Source organism: Megalops cyprinoides, chromosome 18, assembly GCF_013368585.1.
Source record: "Megalops cyprinoides isolate fMegCyp1 chromosome 18, fMegCyp1.pri, whole genome shotgun sequence".
Classification (NCBI taxonomy): domain Eukaryota; kingdom Metazoa; phylum Chordata; class Actinopteri; order Elopiformes; family Megalopidae; genus Megalops; species Megalops cyprinoides.
This window is the reverse complement of record NC_050600.1, coordinates 24,402,946-24,415,090: the sequence shown is the minus strand read 5'-3', so window position 1 is coordinate 24,415,090 and position 12,145 is coordinate 24,402,946. Positions and strand designations below refer to the sequence as shown.

Below are 12,145 nucleotides of genomic sequence, written 5' to 3'. Positions count from 1 at the left end.
GGAAAATAAATAATCAGGAAATACACAATGTTCAGTGAGCAAAAAGCAAGACACGACTCACACAACACAAATACACCGCTTCTTCATACTATTCAGAGTTGATCAAGCTTCAGGTTCTAAAGGTCCAAGATTTCAATACAGTTCATACTGAGTGCGCTAATAGTCAGGAGAAGCCAACAACTGAGATTTTAATTTCGACTTCTAGTTAAATGGAACAGCAAGGTTTCGCTACGCTACAAAGTGAAGAAAACCCCCATTGTTATGATCCCATAACGTAAAATTAATTTCACACTTAAGGACTACATTAATTAAGACCTACTGTACATCGCTTCAAGGGAGAAGAAAAAAAAAACACTAAACAAAGGGATCACGCATAAAAAGCCAGCAGATTTGCAATGTTTCATTAAAGAATATTCTAATGGCTACCCGCCAGGCGCACTTTAGGGAAACATGCCGGGTTATAAATGAAAGCATGAATATTAAACAGCCTGGATACTGTAGCTTCTCTTCAGCTGCACTGGAGTGGAAGGGCAGCTGATTGCTAATATATTCGCCGAATCCAGGCTGAATCCGGGTAGAGTCCATTTCAGCTGGCGCTTATTATAATGGCTGTCTTTCAACAAAGTCCCTGAACGAAAAGGTCGCGGAGAGCAGAAACAATGCCGTGAGACAATGGCTTGGGACAAAACACACACACCGCCACATGTTGCAAACATATTACTGCTTTGTGTGTTTGTATGAAAGAAGCCCTTGCAGCACAAAGAGGAAAAAACTTCAAGAAAAATTGATAAAATAAACAATGAGTGCCACTGCCCACCAAAATTTGGCAAATTCGGCAACCTGAGTTACAACTACAAGTTGCCCTGTATGTCTGGCAATGATCGTAACTAAAAAAAAAGCACAGGAATGATGCCCTGAAGGACCACTGAAAGGTACCATAAACCCTTGAAAAACAGAAGAGGGCGGCAGCATAAGTACTGTTCGTGAACCTCCGTTCTCAAAAAACACAGAACTCATTTCAAACGCCATTCTTCATTTGCCAGACGCCTTCATCCGGGGTGAACCAGAGAGCGAGGTTACATCACGCGGTTACATCATCGATCCATCCAATCTGGGGCGAAAGGCGGCGGAAGCTGACGGCATAAATGTGCGTGCGTTGGAGCGAAGGCCCTGGTAGCTGCAGCGCGGCGACACGCCACACGACCTCCACAAGGTCGGCGAAATTCCACAAACTCTGTGTCAGCCCTACGACACAGCAGGCTGCCCTTGCAGTGAGGCACACAGTATCTAACCAATCATCCCTCTGACAGCAAACTGACAACAGCCAGGTCTGTTACTGCCAGTAATTATCTTAATATCATCCCTCCCAACAAAGCTCCCAGGCATTTACTGACCCACAGGAAACACAGTGGCGTCTTAGTCTGAATCTGTCAAGGCGCGTCAAATCTCGGTCACGTGGCCGACTGTTTAGAGACAGTCAGGCATTCAGACGAATCGGTCTCAATCATCATAAATTTGCACGGGCTGCAGGCCGCAAACAATGGCGGCACTGAGCATCGAGGGGGCTCCACACATGGACTAGGAGGCCGAGCACTTCGGCGCCTGAGGATGCCGGTAGTTCGGTCGCAAAGCACAAAAACGCAAAGCTCTTAAGTAACATCAACAGTCACTGTGTGATCTGCTGCTCTTAACATGAGCGCATGACAACATCGGTGGAGGGGAAATACAACAGTAGGACATTAGAACAAGCCTATGCCAGTTGCTGAAGGGATGTTGTAAATTGTCCACAAACCGTTACCTTTCCATAACCATAAAGTCAAGAAGGTTTTTTCTCTGATAAATATAACAGGAAGGGCAATTATCTTTCCTCGACAGTACCCAAACCCTGCATCATTCTTTGATAATGCATATACTACTTAAACTCATCTACTCAGCCTGCATTATGTACCACTAAAAATGTTAAGTTTAATGATTTTAATGACAATCCCCTTGTAAACCCTTCTTTAAAGACCTCTCATTCAGAATCACCCTTTCAAAATCATCTCTTTTACAATGGCAGTAGGTAGTTTGGGGAATCAATTGATGAGCACTGAAGAGAAAGATCCATAGTGCTGGTGAGTCGATTAAATTGGACTAGCATTCAGTCCATTCTGTCCTGGCACGTTTTGTAATCACTGCATTGAACCTAAAATAATCTTTAAAAGTGGCTCTACCGGGCCACCAGCGCGTACATGCACGCACGCCCTCACACACACACTCACACACAAACACACACATACCACACACACACACACACACACACACACACACACACTCACACACACTTGAACATATCTTGCACATTGTGACCGTTTTCCTGTAAATCATGGACACACCCCGTAAAAAAACCACAGCGGCTTGCACAATAAAATGTCTGTGGTCCCTCTGGAGCAAGTTTGCCCTGACGAGATAAGCCAGGATGAGGGACAGCGTCTGGGCTAGCCATATGACGCATCACGAGTGGGCTGTTTTGACCGCTGCAGCCCCGGGGGCGGCACAGTGACGGAGCCCCACGCGGCCGCCTCTGACAAACGGTCAATTCACCCACGACTGTAAACAGGGACGTGTGAACATTCCAGCCCTGACATCCCACAATGCACCTGGCGCTTTCTCACGAAGCTGCGGGTGCTTTCTGTCTCCAGCAACCCCCTCCCGGATCACCTCACTGACGCCTAAGATTAACCCAAACCATTCTGTGTAGAAAGGTGGCCACTGATCCAGGATCAGCACCCTCGAGGCCAGGACATGTATACATTTTTCAGCACCCATACAGGTGTGGACCAGCTGCAAAAACATTCATATGATCAACACATGTTGTTTCTCACTACCACACACAAAACACACGTGATCAATACAAAATGGTCTGATTCCAGCTTTCACTACTATCACTTTGCAAACTAAGTCAGTTGGACAAGACAACAGATTTAGTGACTTAAATGTTAAGTAATCTGTGTATTGCAGTGTCATTTTCAAACTGTGATTGAGACAATGAGTGGCGCAGCAATCACACTGAGACTGCGGTAAGAGGCAGGAGCAGGGCTTGTAATCAAAAGGTTGCGAGCTCGATTCCTTGCTGGGACACTGCCATTGTAAGGCTGGGCAAGGTACCTAACCCACAAGTTCCTCAATTGATATCCATCTGTATAAATGGACAAAATCGTAATCTACATAAGTTGCTCTAGAGATTCTGTTGAATGACAGTCTGCAGACAGAGCACCTGCTAAATGACAGTAATGCAGATGGACAAAGACCATAGCTCTGCCTCTCAGTACCAAGCCAAATAACCCACTGCTTCTCTTTGTTTTTATTTACAACTGGCCTCAGTTAATTAGGCCTGCTGCTCTGAAAAACTGTTTCCCGATAAGAGAAGATCGACTTCAGAAAGAGATTTCCTATAATAGCCATTCATCTCCAAAACAAACAGTAACTTCCAGTCATTTTACATGTCTACATATAGCTGCATTTTTTATCCCCCCTGTTCATGGAATGGATTACATATTGTTTAAGTGCCAATATTCCTATGTTGTTAACTTTGTTATTACGGTATGGGGCAAATTCCCATAGGACACAATGGGAAATCTGATGCTGGTATCTGAGGTTTGATCCCGCTACGGAACAAAGCTCTGGGTTGATCTGTCTTGACAGTTACTGTAGGATGGGGCAAGAGGTACATAATGCGACTAAGTTAAAATGATTCTTTTTCGACAAAACACTAAAACACCCCGTCAAAAGAGCATCGCAGCTCAGCATTAACAGCTCGCTTATCTTCCACGCGTTACCAGTCTACGTGTACCGTACATACAGTCATCGTATTAACTAGCTAGCGAGCTACACACAAAACAAAGGAGCTCAGTCATGAAGCGCATTAGTTAGATAGCCGCTAACGGAGAGGCGCACACAGGCCATTTGCGTCCGCCCCTTTTTTTATAAAGGTTATAAATTCTCTTTTGAGGAGACATCGCGTGAAGAGGGATTCTGCAGAGCCAACGGTTCATGACAGAAATTGCGCCACAACTTGCAAGCTTCTAGTTGATAGCTTTAACAAAGTGAGCCATTTGGGGGGAGTGACCAGTAGTGTTAATTGGAGAAAATGATTTAGTCTAAAAAAGGTCTAAAAAATCTAACCACGCAATACTGTATTCCACTGATCAACTCGCTGGTTAAATCATAGTGCACGTGCTGTACCCTTATAAATCTTAAGTTTTAAAATATTTTTTTTCTGCGTGTACTACGCTCTGTCACTGCCGGAGTAACGGTAACAGTCAATCCATGTGTGACTGAAACCAACTAGCACTCGCTAGCTAGAGGCAGCGCTAAGGCTAGCGTTCCTGCATGCTAGCGGCGCCTTCGCTTACACGTGATATCCCACTGCTCATCATAACAAAAACTACCATAAGCGTAGAACAAAGAAAGACAAACCCACTCGTTTCTCAGGCATATCCTGTCTTGGAAGACTTTATCCAGTGGTATGACGACTTGTCCAAGAAACACATCAGGACCGATTAAGGCTCGGTGCATCACCGTGAGGATCAGGTCGCTGCTCCCGGAGGGATAAGCGCTCTGTCCCCCGACCTCCAGCACTCCGGGTAGTAGCTCGAAAGCGCATTCCTCCGTCCATTCTGGAGCAGTCGTCTTTTCCACAACCCCGGTGGTAAATTTCTCCTTCCCCACCTGAATAACGGTATAAACGTCGCTGGTTCCGTGCTTGCCCTTCGCCCGCAGTCCCCTGCCACGGAGGACTGTAACCTGGACGTGCGTGGGCACCCATCTCTGGTCATCGTCAATATTTATTAAGGACATCTTCAACCACTATCAAGGCAAAAATATCAGGGGGCGCGGGACGATAATAACTGAACCGCGTCCCCCCGATTGAGAAGCCGAGCTGTCAGGATCCTTCCAGCTCACAGTTGCGCATTACACTGTGATCCACCTCCCAAAGTTTTCCACGGCGTCCTGTCGCCCCCGCCCTAGCGACTGGGGGCTTGTTGTTCTCGCCTGTCACCGACGCTGTCCACCGCTCGGTCTCCGCTTCTCTGCAGAGCCACTCCAAAAATCCGCTGAATGGCTACAGAGCTTCGCCGACGTCACTCTATGAGGAAGTAACCACAGCCCAGGACACTTTCGCTAGCACAAACTTCGCAGCTAACGTAACTGGGTGCTAACTCTTGAAATAATGGTATTTTTCCACTTCTGCCCTGTTGGTTGTTAACGAAGAGGCACTGTCACGTTTTGTTTAGTCACAGGCTTCCTCCCGCAGTGCCTTGACCCACCCTCTCCACAAAGACGCCCCCAGAAGAACTGCGGAGCTGAATGCAACGCTGTCCTGGGATGACATAACGTTGCAGATGCTGCGATGCGCTGCGTTTAATCCGTGTAAACGGAAGACAACTAGGGAAAAAACAAGTGTCTATTTCAAGAAAAATGAATGCGAGTTCATTTTTTCCTGGCCATTTTCCCCCTTTTGTCTAAGTTCGCTAGGGTGTGCGCTCAGACAGGACACAATTTCCTAAGGCGAGGATAGTACGGAGCGCTGGTTAATTAGAACATCATTGCGACTGATGCAGTGCATGCACGGGGGGGAAATTCTACAGGAAACTTGAAGGTGGGGCACGGTGCGGAGTCAGACGAAGAAACAGTGCTTCCTGTATCATGCACTAAAAAGAAAATGTACTCTTAATTAAACATACATCGAATATGCGTGCAAACGGCTTTCGATGACGAATGCAATAATAAAACAGACAAAACCCACTGATTATCTACGTGAACCCCACAGTACATAGTTTATGGCCACTTGACAACCTGTTTTTAATTATCTGATAAAGCAAATAATAATAATAATAATAATAATCTGAGTAATAAACATTTTGGACAAACTAAGATAGTGTGAAGATATTAAATTAGTATTGATTCATTAGACTATATAAAACATTGTTCAAACACAGAAACACAGAATACCCGAAAGTGTGTGTATAGGACGATAATAACAATAATCAAGTAATGACAGCTCTTTAGCTGTTCTATCCTTTGTAGTACTTTATGGTTTTATTTAAACACTAAAATATGCTGCTTTCTTCAGATGTTCAAGCCACTTTGAGACTGTGTCATGCCCTCATAGTTAATAATCTCATCTATCAGTATTTCTTCTGTCCTAATTTATATCCATCTGAGTTTGAAAGTATTCTTTATGAGACTTTAAACTAGTAATGACTTCAATAATTTGAAATATATTATCTTAACTCTTGAGGGAATTTCAACTGAAAAGTTTGAATACACTAGTTGCATGCTTGGAGGTCACTATGAGGTACAAGACTAACTATTACATTAGTTGCATTATTTACTTATCTGACACACTTATCCAGGGTGATGCATGTAGTTTGCATTATCTACAATATCGATATTAACTGAAGCAGTTGGAGCGCCTTGCTCAACGAATAGAAGTACCCCACCTAGGAACTGAATGTGCAACACTCATTAGCACACAATGTCCATTTAACTCACTGATATTAATCACGGTGCTCACTGCAGCACTTTGCCTAAAATTGCTTTCAGTTCCTCAGTTCTTATTTTCGATTCAATTTCTTCACTGTTCATTTTGGCACAGAGTATCCCACACATGGCGACAGAGACAAAGGTTCAAATAAGCAGTTATTGTTGATGTTGAGTTTCCAGCCCAGCCGAGCTGGAACCAACGCCAACAAGCACACAGGCATTCCAGGGGCCAAAGAGACAGCACATGTTAAGGAAGGAATTTGGTCAATATTTAGATACCTAACCTGTCATTTTACCATATAGTTGTTTTGTACGGGTGAGATGTGAAGGTTGTGCAAAGAAGTCTTCGTACTCAGATCTGTTGTTCTTTTTACACAGTACGACACAGTATTTTAATGACAAACACAAGATAGCACCACCACGAAATTCAATAAACACAGCATGTCCTTATTTGAGCAGGTCTTTGCATGTGTCAGTGCAATTACTCAAAATAAAAGACGATTAGTGTGCTTTACTCCCAAACCACCTCTGTCTCTCCCTCTTGCCTAAAAAAAAAATCTGTTCTTAAAATAATCCAAAACATACCATTCTGGACGAGTGTAAAGTGCTGTAAAGGGACCTTGTTTGGTAGCACAGTATTTTAAACCTCTTGCAAATCATACTGTTATGGTCTTTGTTAAAAAAAAGAACATATTAAACCTTTGTGGTGCTTCTGCATGAATACTTATCTGATAACCTCAAATGGGCAGCCTTCAGGACAGTTTGTGCTGGATTGTAGCTGCACTGTAGGCTGTTTAAAATCCCGGCGGTGTTTGGCACACTCCAGACTGCAGACACTGACCATAATTCATTGCTTCTGTCTCGCACTCAGCAGTCACTACCGCTGAAATACGCGCAAAGGGTACCAGTGATGTCAAACAAATGCAAACGCTCCTCCTCTTCTCTGAACCATGTTTTAGACTAGTATGCTACACTTAAATGCTGTGTCATGTCTAAGTGGTTACCCTAAGTGGAAGCAAAGCATATCATATCATATTATACCTATTATACACATAGTCTCTATGCATAGTCTTCCAGCCTGAAAAAAGATTTATTTATTTTCATGAGATTATAAATTAAATTATTCAGCATGGCAGTTCAACCCAAAATTCTGTCAACTAAGCTACATCAGGTTTACATCACACCTATAGTGGATTTCTCAGTGTCACTTTCTGTATCTTGCATAGTGAAAGAAATTAACCATGTCTCTTTATTTCCACTGCCAAACAGCTATCATGATAGTGCTTGCCGTTTATAAGACTTGGGGATATGATGGGTTTGTTGATTCTGTAAGGATTGTCTAAAAAAATCTCCTCTCAAATCTTTGTTTGGAACAATTATTTTAACAGGTATGCAACGAAGGAATTCTAGTTAAGTAGTTTGCTGAAGTAAATAACAGGAGTTCATGGCCTAATAATTGAATCTGTAACCATTAAGTCTATCTGCTTAATCACTACAGCGCAATGATTTCCTGAATCCACAGCCTCTGCCTTAGCTGTGATATGTCTCAGTCATTGTTAAGGCATTACCCAAGCTTAAATCAGACCAGGGATCCTTGAATTTTGAACACAAACATTGATTATGCTGGCAGAGGTTTCCATGAGTCAACATTTTTAATCTGCAGAAACCTCCACTCCCATCAGACAAAAGAGTGAATTGGCAGAGCAATGAATTGCGTGACTCTGCTCCAGATTAGAGCGTTTCACCACTCAGATTTCGGTGAATGTGGACGTTGTTCTTACAATGTATCTTTAGTTGCCACTAGAGGGCGGTGGTTAGACGTTGTATTTTGAGTTGGTTTACTATGAGGGGCCGTTTAGGAAATATTTCAGGCTTTTGTTACATAAACACATATGAAACACGTGCGCATTCTTTCACACACGCATATATGTGAAACGCTCATATAGACACATGTGAAACGCATTCACACACACATACATATGAAACTCGTTCAGATACAGGTGAAACGGGCTCACACATACATATGAAATGCTCATACAGATGCATGCGAAACACACTCTTTTGTAACATTGCACACTCACATACATGCTTCAGCATGAAACTTAAACTGTGTGTGAAAAATTCTTATAAGGATGTGTAAGAAGCTTTTCACACATGTGCGTGAGAACATTTCAGTATATCTGGAAGGCATTTCAGTGTATCCGGAAGGCATTTCAGTATAACCGGAAGGCATTTCAGTACAACTGTAAGGCAGCCTTCCAACTGTCCAAATATCCTGACAGGTCATAATAGGAGAAGAGCCGCCAGGGCTCAGAGAGCCACAAACTAACACAACATCAGTACCATTTCCTGGACGGGGATGCGCAGTGATATAACACTACAGAGATATTGTTATCCTGCCTGTCCTGCTATTGTCTATACTGTACCCGATACAGGTTCTGGCATTAATTACCCAGAAAACACTGGGAACTACTTGTCAGCTCCAAGCCATTCAGGGCTTCTAAGCTGAGCCTGTTATGAACAGGAGGCTTTGTGAAAACGTTGTTGGGAGACAATAACCTTGCCATGAAGGGTGGGTTTTTGGAGATAGGAATGGATGCGCCATTTTGACACCGCTAGGGGGCATGTCCAGTCAAGCCAAACTTAAGTCTGTGAATCTGATACGTTTCTGTAGAGAAGCTGGCTGACACTTCTCCCATAAATGAGTAGAAAGGAACAAAGGTTAAAAGAAACAATTATTTATTTTAACACCAAACAACAAAACAAAGGAAACCTATGCCAACCACCAGTCGGGATAAAATGAGCCTTCCTCCTGCTCTCCAGCCACACCTGTATTTAATCCACCTTCAATTAGTTAGGTGTGGCTTGCTAGCTAATAGGCTGGTTCCCTTACAAATTATCAGGTGCACACAATTGACAAATGATTAACAACTGTCAGGAGTTGTACTGTGTATGTTAACAGTCCATCACGTCCTTTGGTCCTCTGGTTCCCTGAAGTTGATCTGTGACCTCAAGGACCTGTTATCGGCATGGGGAAGGGTTTTCTACAGAGGCAAGAATGGGGAAACAGTCATCGACACACGGGCCGACTCACAATACTACTAAAGCATATCCAAGCATATCCTTGGAACCAAACTCCCCTCCCTCCAGGACATTTACACCAAGGGTTGCCAGAGGAAGGCGAGGAAATTCACCAACGACTCAAGCCACCCAAACCACAAACTGTTTTCACTGTTACCATCTTGCAAACGGTACTGTAGTATCAAGCCTCGGACCAGCAGGCTCAGGGACAGTTTTTACCACCAGGCCATCAGGGCACTGAACTCTCCCACATAAATCCAGCAACAGTTCATCTCTGTATGTTGTGTCCATTACACCCAACTATTATGCTTACATTGTATTTATTGTGTTCATTATGTGTACGGCGTAGTTGTTGTAGTCTGTATATTGCATATATTGTGTATACTGTGTATATTGTTAATAGTGTATATTGTGTACTGTGCATAATGCTTATTTTTTGTCTGTACTACACTGCACTGGTGATGTGAACTATGCACACAAGATTTTCATTCTCCTGCACAACTGCGTCAAGTGACGTGACAATGAAGTGATTTGATTTTGATTTGATTTGAAGTATTCCACACCTGTTCCCCATCTGGCACAATAGCCCCCACCCACTGTGTTGTTCACCGCACATCAGGAATGTCGAAAAGCAAGTTTTTTTGGCCTCCATTTTGAGAAAACACACAAGGGAGGGATGGTTAAAGAGAAAGGAGATAAGAGGAAAAAAGATAAGGCAGTAAGCATTGTGGAGTGTGATGGGGAGAGGATAGAAACGATGAAGGAGTGTATTGAGTTCAGAACAGGGATCCAAAAGTACAGTATCATTACTGTAACATCATTATACATAATATCATTATTACAGCCTTATCTGAGTGCGGTTTATTCATTTTGCTAATGCCTGGTGTGATTTTCAAACATGATAAGTGAAGCAGACGCCTTGCACTTCACATCAGCCAGATCTAGCACCCAGATTTTAATGTTGTCACTACACTGCGATGGTTTCAAGCTGGTGGTAATACTAATGTGCTCAGTGTTTAGACCACGATTCAGGAGAAATGTTTAGTTTTGATAAGAACAAAAATTCACTTTCAAACCTTACCTGCTAATTAAAGTGTCTGGAAGAGACACAGTTATATGTATGTGCCTCTCCTCAGTACTGGCTCCACACTGGTGGAATGAGTTTCCTGCCGAGCTTCAGACAACAGACTCCCTGGACGCCTTCAAGAAAAAACTTAAAACTCATCTTTTCAAGCTGAATCTCTAACCTACCGTCCTCTCTATCTATGTCTATTTATCCTATTGATTGCTTTTTTCACAAAAAAGGCACTCTACACTAGCTTAGCACTTAACTTTGTATCTTACTGACCTCTTGTAGTACTTCTCAATAACGACTCAGCACAGCAATGCACTTATTTGGAAGTCACTCTGAGTAAGAGCATCTGCTAAATGAAATAATGTAATGCAATGTAATGTATGTGTGCTTTTATCTTTGTGTGCATTCGTGTGTATGTGCATAGGTGTCTGCCCTCATGTGTTTGTCTGTGTTTTCTCTTTGTGTATGCTAAACTTTTTCAAAGTGTTTGGATATTTCCAAAAAATATGATCATCTCACCATATATTGTATTGATATTGAGTAAGAGGAGGAGGCATGTACTCTGCCTGGTGTATGTTTCAGTGTGTCTGTAGTGTATGTGCAAGTCTGCCTGGAATGAAAACTTGAAATCTATCTTAGAAGGGCTAAGGGGTATTCCATCAGATACAGGGTTAAATGGATAGAGGAGGATGAGATGAATTATACCTATTTCTGTGATAGGATAAAAATGTCATTGAGATGTTTTAATCAATGGTGTGAACTATACAGATCCTGACTTAACTGCAAGTGAGACCTATGAATTTAATATTAGTGGTCTTATCCCTCAAACAGATGAGATCTGAAAGGAAATGTATGATGCAGAGATAATTGTTGAGGTGTGAGATGAGACAGTACAGTGTCAGCACAGTGTTATTCTACAGGTAAAGCTGCTGAGACAGATGACATAACCGCACAGACACCTATGGCAAGAATAAGCTTTTATTTAGCACTTTGATGGAAGCAAATGAGAACTTGACACTTCATCTTCCCCAATGATTTGTACAATGAAGTAAGGTGTAAACACTCTTGAATTGCATACAAGGAAATATTAGAGGAGGATGCCTTTAGGTTATTCTTTGATTTATGTAAGGCATCTCTTTACCAAGTGACACATCACCTCACTTTTCAATCAAATGAGACATAATACAAGGTTGCCTGACTTCACTGTCTTTGGCAGAAGAGTGCTTGACTGTGAGAGATAAGATATAGTCAAAGTGGAGGTTTTGAACAGTATATTGTTGTAAGCCTGTTTGAAGATGCTACAACAATAAAAAAAAAAAAAAAAACACTTCCTCAAAGTACTTCAGACTGTGAAACTTTTTTCAGCGACCCTGGTTTAATAATCATGACCTCTGTGGCTTACTATATTCCTATTAAGTCAAGTTAAATCAGACTTTACACCTGGATGGACCCTAGATGAAT

The 12,145-nt window shown here is 42.5% G+C and overlaps 1 protein-coding gene across 2 annotated transcripts in view; it reads right to left on the bottom strand.

The window, feature by feature from the left end:
* Positions 1-5,219, bottom strand: part of LOC118793007 (rab11 family-interacting protein 5-like) — a 33,230-nt gene extending 28,011 nt beyond the window's left edge. For both annotated transcript variants that reach the window (XM_036550930.1, XM_036550931.1), the window contains exon 1: positions 4,463-5,219. In XM_036550930.1, coding sequence (XP_036406823.1) covers positions 4,463-4,839 — 377 coding nt within the window. In that variant the 5' untranslated portion in view covers positions 4,840-5,219. The remainder of the gene's footprint in view (positions 1-4,462) is intronic.
* Between the last annotated feature and the right edge of the window lie 6,926 nt (positions 5,220-12,145).